The sequence below is a fragment of the Scyliorhinus canicula genome, chromosome 1 (assembly GCF_902713615.1).
Source record: "Scyliorhinus canicula chromosome 1, sScyCan1.1, whole genome shotgun sequence".
NCBI classification, from domain to species: domain Eukaryota; kingdom Metazoa; phylum Chordata; class Chondrichthyes; order Carcharhiniformes; family Scyliorhinidae; genus Scyliorhinus; species Scyliorhinus canicula.
Window position 1 is genome coordinate 295,848,406 of NC_052146.1, and position 21,165 is coordinate 295,869,570.

At 50.4% G+C, this 21,165-nt stretch overlaps 1 protein-coding gene across 2 annotated transcripts in view; it reads left to right on the forward strand.

Moving 5' to 3' along the window:
- The first annotated feature begins 297 nt into the window (after positions 1–297).
- Positions 298–21,165, forward strand: part of LOC119975816 (5-hydroxytryptamine receptor 1B) — a 48,084-nt gene continuing 27,216 nt past the window's right edge. Inside the window, exons 1-2 of one of the 2 annotated variants that reach the window (XM_038815693.1) lie at positions 298–1,023; positions 10,049–10,209. In XM_038815693.1, coding sequence (XP_038671621.1) covers positions 840–1,023; positions 10,049–10,209 — 345 coding nt within the window. In that variant the 5' untranslated portion in view covers positions 298–839. Of the gene's footprint in view, positions 1,076–10,048; positions 10,210–21,165 lie in introns of both variants that reach the window. The other variant, XM_038815700.1, reaches the window with a different exon arrangement.

Here is a 21,165-nt window from a genome sequence, read left to right on the forward strand (position 1 = left end):
TATTATTATCAAATTGCGGTTGTTGAAGGAGTTCAGGCTCTTCTGTAAGCCCCCACCCTTCTGTACTTGCTACCGGTCTCTTAACATCTTCCAGCTCAGATGAAAAGGGCAGCCAGCTGAGATATTAACTCTGTTACACACACACACAGAGTATCTGCAGGATTTGCAGTAATGAAGCTAAACCTCTGTCGGTGCCCCAGCAACCGCCCCCCCCCCCCCCCCCCCAGCCTCCGTTGCCAAAGGGATTGAGGGGGGTGGGAGTTTGCACTGTCCACTCCCCCCTTTGATGGCAGTGGGAGGAGAGTGGGGGCTCTCGGTGCCGGCAGGCAGGGAGGAGGCAGGTGCATCACCTCGGACAGTGTGGCACCCAATAGGGGAGATGGAAGATGTTTTAAAGAGAGGGGAATAAACACACACACACCACACACACAGACACAGAGGCTGACTTTACAGCAGACAGCTCGGTGGAGAGTGAAGCCATTGGACAGACAGAGAGGGAGAAGTAACTTCACTGCCCCGTGCAGCCTGCCTGCAGGATTTTCCGAGTGGATTTGGGATTATTTGAAAGGAGTATTTGGACACAGACTGGGATGCTGAGAGGAATTCACCTGCTTACCGCCGGCTGGGTTTGAATCGCCGCTTTGGTCTGAGCGCCACTTTGTGAGCTGGAGCCGAGGGAGGAGCTGCAGACACCGACTCGTGGCCGCCTCTCCTCCCCGGGGAGCAGCAGCCGGAGCTGGGCAGAGCCTCCCGGCCATGGCAGCGGAGCAGGGCTGTGCCCGGGGAGGGAGGAGGCGCTGACAGCCCAGGCCGGCTGCTCGGCTGCGGGGGGCAGCGCTATGGAGCCCGCTCTGCCCCCGCTCCTCGCCAACCTGTCGCTGGCTGCCACCGGGACCGGGCACAGCCACCCACCGCCCCCCAGCGCCACCACCCCCGTGCCGGGCTCCGGCTCCTCGGCGTCGATGCCGCTCAAGATCCTGCTGGAAACCATCATGGTGCTGATGTGCCTGGCGGCGGTGACAGGTCTGCCCATCACTAACCTCACCCCTCACTGCATGTGTCCACTACAGACAGGGTGGGTGTCCCCCCCCCCCACCCACACACACACTCACACCGCCCCCCACACACACACACCCCTCACACCCACCCCTACACACACCCTCACCCTCACACACACCCTCAACCCCCCCACACACCCCTCACACACACTCACACACCCCCCCCACACACACCCCCACTCACACATCCCCCACACACACCCGCACACACACACCCCTCACACGCACTCACACCCCCCCCCACACACACCCCCACACACCCTCACACACACCCTCACATCCACCCTCACACACACACTCACACCCCTACACCCCCCCCCCACACACACACCCCACACCCCCATACACACACCACACCCCCACACACACCCCACACACACACTCACCCCCCCACACACACCCCACACACCCACCCCCACACACACACTCACACCCCCGACACCCCCCTTACACCCACCCCTACACACACCCTCACCCTCACACACACCCTCAAACCCCCCCACACACACACACACTCACACTGCCCCCCCACACACACACCCCTCACACCCCCACACACACCCTCACCCCGCCTCACACACACCCCCCTCACACCCACCCCCACACACACCCTCACACCAACACCCTCACACACACCCTCAAACCCACACACCCCCCACACACCCTCACACCAACACCCTCACACACACCCTCAAACCCCCCACACACACACCCTCACACACACCACCCTCACACCAACACCCTCACACACACCCTCACACACACCACACACACCCCACACACACCCTCACACCAACACCCTCACAACCCCACACACCCCCGTACACACACACCCCTCACACCCCCCCCACACACACCCTCACACCAACACCCTCACACACACCCCCACCCCCCCACACCAACACCCTCACACCCCCCCCACACACACCCTCACACACACACCCCACACACGCCCCCTCACACACACCCTCACACCCCCCTCACACACACCCCCCTCACACCAACACCCTCAAACCCACACACACACCCCCACACACACACCCCCACACACACCCTCAAACCCACACACACCCCCACCACACACCCCACACCAACACCCTCACACACACCCTCAACCCCCCCACACACACACACCACCCTCACACACACCCTCACACCAACACCCTCACACACACCCACACACACACCCTCACACCAACACCCTCACACCCCCACACCCCCCCTACACACACACCCCTCACACCCCCCCACACACACCCTCACAACAACACCCTCACACCCCACACACCCCCACCCCTCCCCCACAGCAACACCCTCACCCTCACACCCCCCCACACACCCCCTCACACACACACTCCACACATGCCCCATCACACACCCCCCCCTCACACCAACACCCTCACACCCACACACACCCACACACCCTCACACCAACACCCTCACACACACCCCCTCACACACACCCTCACACCAACACCCTCACACACACCCTCACACCAACACCCTCACACCAACACCCTCACACACACACCCTCACACACACCCTCACACCAACACCCTCACACACACCCTCAAACCCACATACACACCATCCCGACACACCCCCCCAAACACACCCTCACACCAACACCCTCACACACACCCTCACACCAAACACCCTCACACACACCCTCACACCAAACCCTCACACACACCCTCACACCAACACCCTCACACCCCCACACACACCCCTCACACACACACCCCCACACACACCCTCACACCAACATCCCCCACACACACCCTCACACACACACCCTCACACACACCCCCCACACACACCCCCACACACACCCTCACACCAACACCCTCACACCCACACAAATCCCCACACACCCCACACCAACAACCACACACACCCCACACCAACAACCACACACACCCCACACCAACACCCTCACCCCCACACACACCCCCCACACACACACCCTCACACCAACACCCTCACACACCCCCCACACACATCTCGCACACACCCTCACACCCACCCCCTCACACACACCCCACACACACCCTCACACACACACCCCTCACACACACCCTCACACACACCCTCACACTCATCCCATACACCTCCCCCACACACACACACACACTCACACACATCCCACACACACACCAACACCCTCACACACACCCCCAAACACACACCCCCACACACACCCTCACACACACCCCTCACACACACCCTCACACACATCCCATACACACCCCACACACCACACACACACTCACACACATCCCACACACACACCAACACCCTCACACACACACCAACACCCTCACACACACACCAACACCCTCACTCACACCCCAAACACACACACACACCCTCACACACATCCCACACACACCCCCACACACACACCAACACCCTCACACACATACACCCGCACACACATCCCACACACACCAACACCTTCACACACACCCCCAAACACACATACACCCTCACACCAACACCGTCACACGCACACACACCCCCACACACAGCCCACAGCAACACCCTCACCCCCACACACACCCTCACACCAACACCCTCACACCCACACACCCTCACACACACACCCACACACACTCCACACCAACACCCTCACACACACTTCACACACCACACACACCAACACCCTCACACACACCCCAAACACACACACACACCCTCACACACCAACACCCTCACACACACACACCCTCACACTCACCGTCACACACACCCCCACACACAAAACACTCTCACACACACATACATCCCACACACCAACACCCTCACACACCCACACCAACACCCTCACACAGACCCTCACACACACCCTCACACACCTCACACACACCCTCACACACCCTACACACACCAACACCCTCACACACACCCACACACACATCCTCACACACACAAACACCCTCACACACCCACCAACACCCTCACACACACACCCTCACACTCACCCTCATACACACACCCCAACACACAAACACCCTCACACACATACCCCCACACACACCCCACATACACCCACGCACACACACACACCAACACCCTCACACACACCCTTACAAACACACACCAACACCCTTGCACACACCCCACACACACCCTCACACTCACCCTCATACACACACCCTCACACACCCCACACACACACCAACACCCTCACACACACCCACAATCACCCTCACACACACACCCAAACACACACCCACACACACACCCCCAATCACACACATCCTCACTCACACACTCACCCTCACCCCACACACCAACATACACCACACACGCCCTCACGCACACCCCCACATACCCACACCCACACCCACACCCCCCCCATACACACACTCTCACACACACCCACACATACCCACACACACAACCCCAAACACACACACTCTCACACACCCACGCGCACCCCTCACACACATACACACACCCTCAAACACACCATCACACACAGCCACAAACGCACCCTGACACACACCCTCACACCACACATACACCCCACACACACACCCTCACACACACACACCCTCACCCCCAAACACAGACCCACACACACACCCACACCTACACAGACACCCTCACCCACACATTCACAATCACACACCCACACACACACCCATAAACACACCCCCAATCACACACCCACTCACCCTCACACACACTCTCACACACACCCACACACACACCCGCACACACACACCCCCACACACCCCTATACACACACCTCCCCACCCCTTCGCACACACCCTCACACACTGTCACACACACCCACACACACCGTCTCACATATATCCTCACATACCCTCACACACACCCCCACATACACACCCTCACATACATCCTCACACACAGCCACACACACACCCTCACACACACCCACACATGCACACAAACCCTCGCACACATCCTCACACACACATACACCCCACACACATACACCCCACACACATCCTCACAAACACATCCACACACACACGCTCACACCCACACACACATACACCCTCACACACTCCCATACATACCCTCACATACATCCTCACACACATAGCCTCACACACACACCCACACGCTCACCCTCACACACACCCTCAAACACCCACACACATCCCACACACCACCTCACACACAGACCCTCATACACACACACACCCACCCCTACATACACCCACAAACCCCTACACACACACCCACCCTCACACAATCCCATACACACCATCACACACATCCTCACATACGCTCTCACACACACTCTCACACACACACCCTCACACACACCCTCTCACACCCACACACATACCCTCACGCACACACAAACACACCCTCACACATACACACTCTCACACACCCTCACACCATCACACATCCACACACGCACAACACAGACTCATATCCCCACACACACACCCTCACACACACATAGCCTCACACACACCCTCACTCACACACACTCTCACACCCACACACACACTCTCACCCACACACCCTCACTCACACACACACCCACACATACCCTCACACACATCTCACACGCCCTCACTCACACACTCTCACACCCACACACACACTCTCACTCACACACACTCTCACACCCACACACACACCCCCTCACACACATCTCACACACACTCTCACACACAGACCCACGCCCACCCACATACATTCCCCCACACACACCCTCACACACACCCACTCACATACTCTCATACCCACACACTCCCTCACACACACCCCCGCCTCCCCTCACACACCCTCACACACACTCAAACGCACACACCATCACACACAGCCTCACATACCACCCACACACACATTCACACCCCTAACCCTAACACACACACAAATACCATCACATCCCCCACACACACTCACACACACACCCTCACACCCCCCCCCCACATACACACTCTCATGCCATCAGACACAGCCTCACACACCACCCACACATGCATAAACACACCATTAACACCCTCACGCACCACCCAGACACACATACACATCCATACACACTCACACCCACATACACACCCAGCCACACCCACACACACCACCCATACACCCACCCACACACACACACACCCTCGTGGCAGCACGGTGGCGCAGTGGGTTAGCCCTGCTGCCTCACGGCGCCGAGGTCCCAGGTTTGATCCCGGCTCTGGGTCACTGTCCGTGTGGAGTTTGCACATTCTCCCCGTGTTTGTGTGGGTTTCGCCCCCACAACCCAAAGATGTGCAGGGTAGGTGAATTGGCCACGCTAAATTGCCCCTTAATTGGAAAAATGAATTGAATACTCTTAAAAAAACACAACCACACTCACACACACACACACACAACCCACACAGCCACACATACTAACACACACCCACACTCACACCCATACACACACATACGCTCACACACACCCCACACATACACACACACAACCCCCCCCCCCCCCCCTCCTTTTCAAACAAGACTTTATTACCAGCCACGGTTAACATTGAAGCAGTTTGACAAACATTACAAAACCAGTAAACCTGACACACACACACACTTACCACAATCATTCGACATGGTAATGTGTGCGTGTAGATTTGTGTGGGTCCAGATAGGAAACTGTGCACGTCAAAAAATCTGAAGTTACTGGATTTAGCAAAACTGAATTTAAATAATCGTTTGCAGACTTGAATGTTTGTTCCAGTGAATCAGTAAGAGTTAAATTACTCATTCTGTAACCCTTTCCAAAGCGGCTCTGCGCTGCATTGTCTGTACTGTCCAGCACTGCCGCCAATCTATCTCCTGGTCAATATTTCAGTGCTGAGAAACCTCCTGCTCTCCTCTGCCTCTCCGCTCGATTAGCTGGCATAGCAAGGGACACTCACTCCCATTCCCGATGTTTCTGATGCTCATTTTGTTCGACGTGGAAGCAAAACGAAACATCGCGCGAATAATGTTGCTAAAATAAGTTACATCTGGGGTGTATTTGGGGATGTTTTGGTTTTCCGAATGGCCCAACTACTCCCGAACATGGCAATTATATCTCCGAACTTGGAATCAGACCCTGGGCTGGTCCGGACCTCGATCCCCCTCCCCCATTACTGAGGTTTGTACCCAGACCCACCTTTCGTAGATACAGATCACCAGATCCTCATCTCCGTTATAGAGGTCCATACCCAGACCCCCTCCATGCACAGACCCAGACCCCCTCCATGCACAGACCCAGACCCCCTCCATGTACAGACCCAGACCCCCTCCATGTACAGACCCAGACCCCCTCCATGTACAGGTCTACATCCCAGACCGCCTCTATGCACAGACCCAGACCCCCTCCATGTACAGGTCTACATCCCAGACCGCCTCTATGCACAGACCCAGACCCCCTCCATGCAGACCCAGACCCCCTCCATGCACAGACCCAGACCCCCTCCATGCACAGACCCAGACCCTCTCCATGTACAGGTCTACATCCCAGACCGCCTCTATGCACAGACCCAGATCCCCTCCATGCACAGACCCAGACCCCCTCCATGCACAGACCCAGACTCCTTCCATGTACAGGTCTACATCCCAGACCCCCTCCAAGTGCAGGTTTCATCTCAGACACCCTCCATGTACAGACCCAGACTCCCTCCATGTACAGGTCTAGACCCAGACCCCCTCCATGTACAGATCTAGACCCAGACCCCCTCCATGTACAGATCTAGACCCAGACCCCCTCCATGTACAGGTCTAGACCCAGACCCCCTCCATGTACAGATCTAGACCCAGACCCCCTCCATGTACAGATCTAGACCCAGGCCCCCTCCATGTACAGATCTAGACCCAGGCCCCCTCCATGTACAGGTCTAGACCCAGACCCCCTCCATGTACAGATCTAGACCCAGACTCCCTCCATTTACAGGTCTAGACCCAGGCCCCCTCCATGTACAGGTCTAGACCCAGACCCCCTCCATTTACAGGTCTAGACCCAGGCCCCCTCCATGTACAGGTCTAGACCCAGACCCCCTCCATTTACAGGTCTAGACCCAGACCCCCTCCATGTACAGGTCTAGACCTAGACCCCCTCCATGTACAGGTCTAGACCCAGACCCCCTCCATGTACAGGTCTAGACCCAGACCCCCTCCATGTGCAGGTCTAGACCCAGACCCCCTCCATGTGCAGATCTAGACCCAGATCCCCTCCATGTGCAGATCTAAACCCAGATACCTTCCATGTACAGGTCTAGACTCAGACCCCTCCATGTACAGTCTAGACCGAGACTCCCTCCATATACAGGTCTACATCCCAGACCCCTCCATTTACAGGTCTAGACCCAGACCCCCTCCAAGTGCAGGCCCAGACCCAGACCCCCTCCATGTACGGGTCTAAACCCAGACCCCCTCCATGTACAGGTCTAGACACAGACCCCTCCAGACAAAGGTGTAGCCTCAGACCACCTCCATGTACAGGTCTAGACCCAGACTGCTCCAGATACAGGTCTAGTCTCAGACCCGCTCCATTTACAGGTCAAGACCCAGACCCCTCCATGTATAGGTCAAGACCGAGACCCCCTCCATGTACAGGTCTACATCCCAGACACCCTCCATGCACAGGTCTAGATCCCAGACCCCCTTCATGTACAGGGCTAGACCCCAAACCCTGCTTCATGTACAGGTCTAGACCGAGACCCTGTCCAGGTACAGGTCCAGACCCAAATCCCTTTCATGTACACGTCTAGACCCAGATCCCCTCCGTGAGCAGGTTTCGTCTCAGACCCCCTCCATCTATAGGTCCAATCCCAGACCCCCTCCATGTACAGGTCTAGACCCAGACCCTCCATGTACAGGTCTAGACTCAGACCCTCCATTTACAGGTCTAGACCCAGACCCTCCATGTACAGGTCTAGACCCAGACCCTCCATGTACAGGTCTAGACCCAGACCCTCTCCATGTACAGGTCTAGACCCAGACCCTCCATGTACAGGTCTAGACCCAGACCCTCTCCATGTACAGGTCTAGACTCAGACCCTCCATTTACAGGTCTAGACCCAGACCCTCTCCATGTACAGGTCTAGATCCAGAACCCCTCCATGTACAGGTCTAGACCCATACCCCCTCCATGTACAGGTCTAGACCCAGACCCTCTCCATGTACAGGTCTAGACTCAGACCCTCCATTTACAGGTCTAGACCCATACCCCCTCCATGTACAGGTCTAGACCCAGACCCCCTCCATGTACAGGTCTAGACCCATACCCCCTTCATATATAGGTCTAGTGTCAGCCACAGGCATGTACAGGTCTAGACGCAGACCCCCTCCACGTACAGGTCTAGACCCCATACCCCCTCCATGCACACATCTAGACCCCATAGCCACTTCTATGCACAGGACTAGACCCCATACCCCCCTCTATGCACAGGACTAGACCCCATACCGCCCACCATGCACAGGTCTAGACCCCTTACCCCCTCCATGTACAGGTCTAGATCCCATACCCCCTCCATGCACAGGTCTAGTCTCAGCCCTCTCCATGTACAGGTCTAGACCCCAGACACCCTCCATGTACAGGTCTAGTCTCAGCCCCCTCCATGTACAGGTCTAGACCCAGACCCCTCCATGCACATAGACCCAGACCCCCTCCATGTACAGTTGTAGACATGCTGACCCCTCTCTCCATTATACAGGTTTACACCTCCCCTGTATAGGTGTTGACCTCAGGCTCCACTTGCCCCACTCCAACCCTGTACAGGTCAAGATCGCAGCCCTACCAAGTCTACAACTCAGAACCCTCCAGTCTCCCCACTCCCCTCCACCCAGCTTTTACAACACTTGTTTCCACACCTACCCTGTATGCCAGCCTGGCCCCGGTTTGTGTGCAATGATTGATCCCAAGTCCCGGGTCTCAGAGCGATTCCTTATCCTCCCCTCTTGCTGCCTCGACAATGTGGAATAATTTAATTTTTAGAATTTGGCGTTTTTCAAAATGCATTTGTTGTTTCAGGTAACGTCCTGGTAATCGCAATAATCGCTGTGACTAAGCACTTCCACTCAGTGACGTCGGTGTTCCTGGTCAACCTGGCAGTCAGTGATTGTTTGGTGGGAATGGGCGTCATGCCCTTTGTTGTCATGTCTGTGTTTTACCAAGACTGGAACCGATACAACGTGAGTGTCATTTTCAAATTCCCGCTGTTTGGAATTAATTATTTTAGAAACTGGATTTGTGCGGAGATGACACAATCTAGAATGGAAGTGATCTCCACGCTTGAAAAGATTCATTTGTGTTCCATTGCAGGGAAATCTGAGTCTCCAGTCAATGTTTGGGAGGGGATAATGAATAGATAAAGCTGACAATGCCACAGAGCCACAAAAGATAAAACTGACTCAGGAAAAACCTTTATATAACTTTAGCCAGAATGCCAGGATAAGTGATGTACAATCTTCAATTGTAACACATGGAAAACCTTTCTAGTTAGTGTTTGATCATCTTTAGTCCCAATGCTAATCATCATAATAATAATCTTTATTCTTGTCACAAGTAGGCTTACATTAACACTGCAACAAAGTTACTGTGAAAAGCCCCTCGTCGCCAGATTCAGGTACACGGGAGGGAGAATTCAGAATGTCCAAATTACCTAACAGCACGTCTTTCAGGACCTGTGGGAGGAAACCGGAGCACCCGGAGGAAACCCAGCAGACACGGGGAGAACATGCAGACAGTGACCCAAGCCAGGAATCAAACCTGGGACCCTGGCACTGTGAAGCAACAGTGGTAACCACTGTGCTACCGTGCCCCCCCCCCCAGTAACCTTTCCACAAACATGACCTGCAATGCATGAGTAGCCGTTCTATATCAATATCATTTATATAGAGACTTTAGCCTATTAAAATGACCAAGAGCCTTGATCAGAGCATTATCAGACACAGTTTGACACCCAGTCATGTAAGGCAATATGAGGGTAGAGAGCCATAATCCTTGGCCAAAGAGGCCGGTTTTAAGGATGGAGGAGGTTGAGGGAGGTAATTCCAATGCTTTCGGCCTGGGCAGCTGGAGATGTGACTGGCTGTGGTGAAGTGATAGAAATTCGGGATACAGAGGCCAGTATCGGAGGAGCACAGTGAACCTGGACTCAATGCTGGTTTCTCAACACAGAGCATGTGCAGAACTCCTGAAAGTGAATTTCAAAACAAAAAGCTGATGAGAAAAGAACATAAGCACAGTTTCCCTTTAAGAAACAGCCTCCTTTAAAATGCAATTGTAAATTTAGGGCATATGTGAAGGGAAATATCTGATGGCCTAATATTGCTCATTTCATAACTGGATGACCCAGTAACACATCAAAACCTCTGAATCCCTTTGAAATCAGCTCTGCACCATTAATTATTTCAGTTTTCCTGAGAATGTTTCAGAACAGATCCATAGAATCCCTACAGTTCGGAAGGAAACCACTCGGCCCATAGAGTCTGTATCGATCCTCTGAAAGGAACCCAGGCCCATTTCCCCCGCCCTATTCCCATAACCCCACCTATTCTGCACACCTTTAGACAGTAAGAGGCAATTTAGCATGGCCAATCCACCTAACCTGTACATATTTGGACCGTGGGAAGAAACTGGAGCACCCGGAGGAAACCCACGCAGACAAGGGGAGAACGTGTCTCCTCACCCAAGGCAGGAATTGAACCCTGGTCCCTGGTGTTGTGAGACAGCAGTGCTAACCACTGTGCCACTGCGCTGTCAAAATTCCAGATTTACGCTCATTAGAAATGTGTATTCAATGTACTGGGCTATCTCGAGAGTTCTTTAAAAGTTGAAACGCCAGCAATATTATTTAATTTTAAAGACAGCTTTTTCTTAATAAAATCTATACTGATATTATTTTCTGTTTGTCTTTTTGTTTTGTAGAATGCTTCAAATAGTTGCCCAAAACGTAATGCTGGAGTTAGGCTTTGTAATTATATGGGTTTAATCAAGGGCACTGCTTTGTGATTTCACAGACAGGCAGATAAAATTGCAGAATTTAAGCTGCAAAAACACTGGCGAGGAATCCAGGAATCTGTAATAAAAACATAATATGACTCATTTAGCCACCGTAAAACAATACTTTGGAATATAAATGGGCCGAGTCACGGAAAACAAACTCCAAAATGCCTCTCACATTTCTGGAGACCCAGGCAATAAAAACGAAAATGAACTCATTTGAATCACCATAAACCAGTCACGATTCTTTGAGCTATTGCCTTTGAGGAGACTTCCGTTTGGTGAAAGAGCTGAGATTTGAAATTTTAAATCATTGGAGTTTAAATGCCCCTTTCCATACCTTTGCAGTTAAGGTTATCCAAATGCGTTTCTGAAAAAAAAAAACGTTGTCTGATTTGTGAATTGAAAAGCAGTTATTTTAAGCTCCCCAAAGTGTTTGTAAAAAGAATGTGGCAGAACCAATTGAGTGTTTTTTGATATAGCTGTTCTGTGTAGTGGAGTGCTGAACTGGATGCTGAAGGACGGCATTCATGGGGTCGATTGATGAACACTGCTCAATCCACTGAGGATTTCAAAAATAAAGCGAGGAAAATTAAAAAATCTGGCACCTTTCAACCCCCCCCCCCCCGAATGTCCCAAAGACCTTTACTGCTAATGAAGTGTTGACGTGTAGTCATTGTTCTAAGGTAGGAAACTTACATGGTTTTCTTTCAAAGAATTTGCTTCTTTCAAAGAAAGACCTGTGTTGATGTCCTGCACAATTGGATCTTTCAGAAACATCACAAATTAAACTCATTGTATATGAAATGCAACAACTTGTTATGCTGACAAATTTGACAGCCTCTCACCACGTGTCCATATCTTAGAGCAGCAATGAGATGAGTGGTCACTGAACCCGTTTGTAATTGTGTAGTGCAGACTGGTGTCTCTCTTATGCCCATTGTCATTGGGATTTGTTAAATAACAATGGGAATGAGTAAGGGGAAACGTTTACAGAATATAATGGCAGCACGGTAGCACAAGTGGCTAGCACTGTGGCTTCACAGTGCCAGGGTCCCAGGTTCGATTCCCGGCTTGGATCACTGTCTGTGTGGAGTCTGCACGTTCTCCACGTGTCTGTGTGGGTTTCCTCCGGGTGCTCCGGTTTCCTCCCACTAGTCCCGAAAGACATGCTATTAGGTAATTTGGACATTCTGAATTCTCCCTCTGTGTAGCCGAACAGGTGGCGGAATGTGGCGACTAGGGGATTTTCACAGTAACTTCATTGCAGTGTTAATGTAAGCCTACTTGTGACAGGTTGCACTCTGTTGGTATAGAAGATTGTGGAATGTTCAAACTGAGGTGTTTAAGACAATTAGAGGATTTGATAGCATGGATAAATTATTTCAATTAATAAATATGGAATCTAAAGCTACTCAGTCATGGTAACCATGAAACTATCATCGATTGTCGTAAAAAGCCATCTGGTTCACTAATGTCCTTTAAGGAAGGAAATCTGCCGTCCTTACCCAGTCTGGCCTACATGTGACTCCAGACCCACAGCAATTAACCCTTAACTGTCCTCTGAAATGTTCAGTTCAAGGGAAATTAGGGGTGGGCAACAAATGCTGGCTTTTCCCGTCAGGCCCACATCCCATGAAAGGATAAGGAAAATTAAAAATTGATAACGGGCATGGAAACGGGACAAAGGTTAAATTCCGCTCTTGGATTTTGGATTTGTTTATTGTCACGTGTACCGCGGTACAGTGAAAAGTATTGTTCTGCGTGCAGCTCAAACAGATCATTTAGTGCATGAAAATAAAATAAAATAGATAATAGGGCAATACAAGGTACACAATGTAAATACATAGGCACCAGCCCCCCAAACACTTTCTGCACACCCCCTTCAACCCCCCCCCCCCCCCCCCCATCCTTGTCAAGGCCACTGGGCACACCCCCTCTCAGCACACCTACATTGGACAAGCCCCCCGCACCCGGACCTGTAGTGGCAGCAAGGCACTGTGGCAAGTGTTAATCTGGAATTCTCTGTCCCGTGCGTTAGCTTGGAGGGAAAGCTAAAAATTTCGAAACTGAGACTGATCATTTTTTTGTTAGGTAAAGGTGTTACAATAGATGGAGTTAAGGTGTAGATCAGCCATGATCTAATTGAACGGTGAAACAGGCTAAGGAGGTACATGGTGCTACGTGTATTTCATTATAGAATTGTCATTCAGTTACATCTCTGTCCATGTGATTGGCTGGATTTTCATCCTCAAGGTGGATAATGGGAGTCTGCGTCTTGAGGCGAGTCAATGCGTCCTTGTCGTGTGCCAGGCTTAGCCTGATACAATTTAAGGTAGTCCACAGTCCGCACATGACTGTGGCCTGGATGAGCAGGTTCTTTGAAGGGGTGGACGATAGGTGTGGAAGGTGCGTGGGTGGGCCTGCAAATCATGTCCATTTGTTTTGGGCATGTCCGAACATTAGGGGATTTTGGCAGGGATTTGCTGACGTCATGTCGGAGGTACTGAAGGTAAGGGTGGTTCCGAGTCCAGAGATGGTGATTTTTGGTGTGTCAGGAGACCTGGGGCCCAGGGAGCGAGTGAGGCTGATGTCTTGGCATTTGTCTCCCAGGTAGTCCGGAGACAGATCTTGTTAACAGCCAGAGACCTGGAGCCCCCTAAGTCGGGGGGTGTGGGTCAGTGACATGGCTCAAGAAGATCAAGTTCATCCTGAGGGGATTGATGCTAGGGTTTGCCCGGAGGTGGCAGCCGTTTATCGACTTCTTTGGGAAAAATTAAGCTGTCAGCAGAGGGGGAGGGGATGATTAAAAAGGGGAGGCATAGGGAGTTGGTAAGGTGGGGGAAGGTTGGTGGGAAATTGGGATTGGGGAGTTGTTTATGTAAGCCAGGCTGGGTTTTGTCATTTGTTCGGTGGGTGGTTGTTTATTTTGTTAAAATTTAGAATATAAATGCCTTAATAAAATATTTTTCAAAAAAAAAGATAATGTGAGTCTGGAAAATTCCCAGCTAGGCTCGCCTGCCTTGGGATAAAGTACCAGAAGGACAGGGTTTTCAGTGTGTGAATTGGGTATGGGCTGCGGTCAGGCCTGCCAACCAGAAAAATGTTTGCAGGTGGCCACGGCCCACCTCGGTGCTGTGGAACTCCACCCCAGTTGAAATAAAAACTGCAAGGCCCTCCAGCCCTCATCTCTCCTCACCCCTACACATTCTCCATGCCCCATTCATGCCACCTCATGCCATGTCATGCTATGTCCCCAAAACAACCTCTATGAGCCCTCATGCCTCCCCCCACCCCCCACCCCCCCCATGCTAAGGTATGCTCCCTACTCATTCCCTATGGCCCTCATGCCACACATGTCAACCTAATACCCTGAAATCAACCCTTATGGCACCTCATGCCCCCATGTCAAACTATGCCACTTCCATGTCCATTCGATGAATGTTGTCCATAAGCGATGGTTGTTGTGTGACATTTGGATGTGTAAAAAATATTTTAAAAAGTAATTCCCTGCCAAATCTCATTATTTTATCCTTGACTCAGTGCCCATAATTCCATTTCCCTGTTGAAACACCCGTGCCCCAGGGAAGATATTATAGAATCAGTGAATCAGTGTCCAAGGAGGCCATTCAGCTCATTGAGTCTGCACCGATCCTCTGCAAGAACACCCTACCCAGGACCCCGTCCTGTTTCCGCAACCCCACCTAACCTACACATCTTTGGACACCCAAGGGGCAATTTAGCATGGCCAATCCACCTAACCTGCCCATCTTTATTATTTGATTGACAGTTCTTGCTCTTTGATTTATGCTGTCAATTGCACAATATTTGTATACACAAGATAAAGAAGTTTGAAGTACTTGTAATTTTAGTTTTTGACACTTTTGAGGATTTGGACGATTAACACTTTTATTGGGTTAACAGTAAAAGGAAAGTGGAAAGTTATTCATAAATGATCTTTTAAAAGCTTTTTTAAACACATCTGACTGTACTTAGCATTCATCAGTGTCAATATATGGGTTATGCTGCACCACAGTGTATAGTTGAATAATGGGCACGCAAGTCCTATACAGAGCATTGGGTCATGAGGGGTCATAGGGGTTGTTTGGGGTCCTTGGCATGAAGGGCAAGGGAGGTGGTTTGGGGCCATATCATGGCGTAGGGATGCACGAGGACGATCTTTTGAGCTTCAAAATGTTACCTTTTCAGACTTTGGGTAGAATTTTAAGCGTGGCGAGAGATTGGTGCTCCCCATCTCAAAAGTCAGCGCATAGTGCACTATCTCCGACTCCTGAAAGTCCACAGCCATCAAGCGCTTATTTGAATGTTGACTAGCAGTGGGCGGGACTTCTGTCCACTCTTGGAAGGATGAGCCGTCCATGTGAGCTGTCGGCCAATCAGGTTGGATGACAGCTCTCCAACCCGGCCAGGCATAGTGCTGCGGTGGCTAGACGCGGTACTGCAGTGGGACCAAGTCATATGAGTGTTGGAAAGTTAGGTCCCGGGATCCCGGGGGGCGAGAGGGTAGGGGATCCCCTGGAATTGAATCTCGGTTTGGGCAGGCGGGTTCTCGGGACCAATCCCGTCCATTTAATTGACCCCTGCTGTCTCAGAACCCGCCTTGGGGGGAGGGTAAAATTCTACCCTCCGAGGTACCATTTTCAAAGGGCTCTTGAGTCATCCTGGCGCGACAATCTAACTAGACAATTATAGACGAAGAACGTTATCCAGATCATCGAGGTTCTTGCATTAAAATAACCCTGGAGCCTTCCTATTGTCAGCACAGGAGGAGATCTGTCAGCCCTCAAGCCTATTCAGCCATCGACAGAGATCATGGCTGAGCTGAGTTTTAACTCCATTCACCTACCCTAGAACATAGAACACTACAGCGCAGTACGGGTCCATATCCTTTTATACCTTTGTCTAACAAAATCCATTGATCACAGATTAAATATGATCAATTAAGTTAACATCTACTACGTTTATGTGGGAGAATGTTTCACACTTCTACCATTCTCTGCGAGAAGTAGACTTTCCTAATCTTGTCTGCTGAATGGCTTGACATTGATTTTCAGATCATGTCCCCCCCACCCCCCGCTGTCCCAGACTTTCCCACCAGTGGACAAGATTCACTCCATCGACCCTTTCAGAACTGCAAATTCCTCAATTAATCCGCCTTTTCACCTGATATATTCCAAGAACTACAAGCCTCCTTTATATAATCTATTCTCAGAATTTAACCATAACATTCTGGTGAATCTGTGTTGCGTCCCTTCCCAGGCCAATATTCCCCACCCAGAACTGTCTCCAATACTTCAGATGATGACTAACCAGGGTTTCAGACACCTGCAGCAAAAGTCCATTTGCCTTTTTGATTATGTTTTGTACTTGATGACTACATTTTGTGATCTGTGTTCATTGACTCCTAAATCCCGTTGAGTTTCCACCATTCTTAATTTTAAAAAAAACGCATTTTATTACAAACTTATATCAAAGTAGGTTACAGCAAATAAACACCCCGGGAAACATACTTCCCGACAATCAGCTATACAGTTAGTACAGATTGTCTCCTTTTTCACCCCCCCTCTCCCCATCACTCATTCCCCCCCACCCCCCCACCCCCCTGCGACGAACAACTCCTCAAACACGGTCACAAACATCCCCCACCTTTTCTCAAACTCCCCTGCTGAGCCCCTTAACTCATACTTTATCTTCTCTAACCGCAGGAAATCATACAGGTCACCCAACCATGCTGCTACCCCCGGTGGCGATGCCAACCGCCACTCCAGCAAAATTCGTCGCCGTGCAATCAGAGAGGCGAAGGCCATGACATCGGCCTTACCTCCTTTCCATGAACTCCGGCTTCTCTGAAACCCCAAATATCGCCACCAAAGGGTCCAGGTCCACCTCCTCCTCCACTATCCTGGCTAAGACCGCGAGCACTCCCGCCCAAAATCTTCCCAATTTTTCACAACCCCAAAACATGTGCGCATGATTCGCTGGCCCCCGCCCACACCTCTCGCACTCATCTGTTACCCCCTGAAAGAACCCACTCATTCTCGCCCGAGTCATATGCACCCTGTGTACCACCTTAAACTGTATCAGGCTCATCCTTGCACAAGAGGAGGTCCCGTTTACCCTTCACAGTGCCTCACTCCATACTCCCCAATTGATCTCCATTCCCAACTCCCCTTCCCATTTCTCCTTGATCTTCACCACCCTCATGCCTCTCTGCTCCCCCAGCTACTTATATGATTCTTAATTCTTTTACCATTTAAATAATACTTGGTTCTGTCCTTTTTTGGGGTACGAAATGGATAGCCTCACAGTTCTTTAAAAAGTTATTCTTTCACAGGACATGGGTGTCGCTGGTGGAGAAAAGGCTTTATTGCCCATCCCTAATTTCCCTTAAGAAGGTAATGAAGGTGGTGGCCTTCTTAAACCGCTGCAGTCCATGTGGCGTAGGTGCACCCACAGTGCTGTTAGGGAGAGAATTCCAGAATTTTGAGCCAATGACAATGAAGGAAGGGTGATACATTTCCAAGTCAGGGTGGCAAGTGGCTTGATGGGGAACTTGCAGGTGGTGGTGTTCCCATGTGTCTGCTGCCCTTGTCCTTCTAGGTAGTTGAGACTATGGGCTTGGAAGGTGTTGTTGCAGGAAGCTTGGTGAATTGTAGAAACGCATTTTGTTGATGGTATCATTGCTGTCACTGTGCGCCGATGGTGGATTGGGTGAATGTTTTAAGCGGTGGACGGAATGTCGATAATAATCTCTTTAAGTGTCACAAGTAGGCTTACATTAACACTGCAATGAAGTTACTGAGGAAACCCACGCTTCCTGTGCTAAAATCCATCTACTACAACTTCATTCCCTCACTTAATCTATCAATGACTTTTTGTAATTTTATTCTCCTGTCTGCTTACTATATCATCAATCTTTGTGTCATTAGAAAAGTTGAACATGCAGCTCTCCATTATGTTATCTACATTATTAATAAATATAATGAATAGTTGAGGCCCCAGAACAGATCCCTGTGGGACAACACTAATCACCTCCCAATCTGAATACATTTCCATTAACCAAACTCTTTCTACCTCCTAACCAATCTTTTAACGAGGTCAATAATTAGCCTTCAAATCTATGAGCTTTAATTTTAGCTAATGGTCTCTTATGTTATCGAATATCTCCATTGCAGCATCTAATTGTTTTTTAAACAAATCCCAGAATACTTTATTTCACTTCAAAGCTTTATCTGGAAGTCTGTTCCATGTTTAGATCTTATTTAATGTGAGGAAGAATTTTCTGATATCAGGTCCTTAATGTTACTTACAACATGACAAGTATCCACTTGACCCATTCTTGCAGTTTTAATTTATAAAACTGAGATTGATAAATTTGAGGGAAGGTATCAGGGAAATGGAGATGGAATTGAGATACAGATCAGCCGTGATCGAATAGAATGGCAGAACAGGTTAGAGGGGCTGAATGGCCAATGTTCCCAACTTGGTGAAATGTTCCATTTTTCTTGGGTCTGGCAGTGGTGACTTACATTTACTTTTTGATTGTTGGGTTGGGAACCTCGCACTTTCTTTGGTCTGGTGACTCTCACCACACTTCCCTCCTCCTCTGCTGTCTTTCAGTCCATGTGTATGGGAAACGTGCTTGTTCCCTGATCTCTCCTGTGTGTAACCAGCTGTTAGATAGGGCAGGATTCTCCGGGTGCGTCCGCCCGGCGACCGGAGAATCCCGCCCGAGGTCAATGGATTTTTCCATTGTCGGCGTCGCGCCAGTGGCGTTCCTGCAGAGGGCGAGGTGGGAGAATCGAGTCATCATGGCACAGAAAGAGGAGGCTATTTGGCCCATTAAGTCCAGGTCTAAGAATGGCCGAGATTGACTTAACCTTCCAACATCTTCCTTGGGATAAATTTGAAGATAGTGTGGAATGGGCAGCATTGACTCCTGTTCCACATCTCTCATTTCCACTGACCTCAATGGTTTAATTGTGGCTGTTTTACATTAATTCCCCATGTGGAGTCATAGAATTTTACAGCACAAAAAGAGGCCCTTCGGCCCATCGTGGTTGCACTGGCCATCAAGCACCCATGTATTCTAATCACATTCTCCAGTACTTGGTCTGTATGCTATGGGTTTCAAGTGCTCATCCAAATGAATCTTTTTTTTAACTTTATCTGAGTTACAAAGCCAGGGCTCAGAGTGTGGACAGAGGCGAACCCCTAATCCAACTCCTTGCCTGCTCCAAAAACCAATTCAAATTGAATCCAATTCATGGTCCCCAGGAGGCATACCAGATCTGAACCAAAAGGCTCAATCTACGATCGATCTTAGCCAAAAGGCCGAGAAGCGATATCCAAATGAATCTTAAATGTTACGAAGGTTCTCACCTCTAATACTCTTACAGACAGCGAGTTCCAGATCCCCATCACCCTCTGGGTGAAAAAGATTTTCCTCAAATCCACATTGAATCTGCTGCCCCTTAAATCTATGTCCCCTGGTTATTGATCGCTCTACTAAGGGTTTTTCATAGCTCCAGCCCAGGCAACATGCTGGTGAATATCCTCTTGCACCCGTGCGATCACATCCTGCCTATAGTGTGGTGATCAATATCAATATTAACCCCTTTTCATTCCACGAGGTGCTGAATGTTTATAAATTTTATAAAACTCAAAAATTTAAATCTGCATTCCATTATTTTACACACGTGGCATCGTCAGAAAGATGACTGTATTGAACCTTTATTTATTTTAACAAAACCTGGGGTCAGTTCATTTTCTTTGAGAAATTAGGGCGGCACAGTGGTTAGGACTTTGGCTGTGATTCTGACCTTGGGTGACTGTGTGGAGTTTGCACAGTCTCCCCATGTCTGTGTGGGTTTCCTCCGGGTGCTCCGGTTTCCTCCCACAGTCCAAAAGATGTGCAGGTTAGGTGGATTGTCCATGCTAAATTGCCCCTTATGTGGGGTTACAGGGTTTCGAGGATGGGGCTGGGAGTGGTCCTCGATAGGCCGCTCTTTCAGAGGGTCGGTGCAGACTTGACGGGGCAAATTGCCTCCTTCTGCACGGTAGGGATTCTATGTTTCTATAGATTTGCACTAATTTCTCATGCAGTGTTAAAAATTCATTCA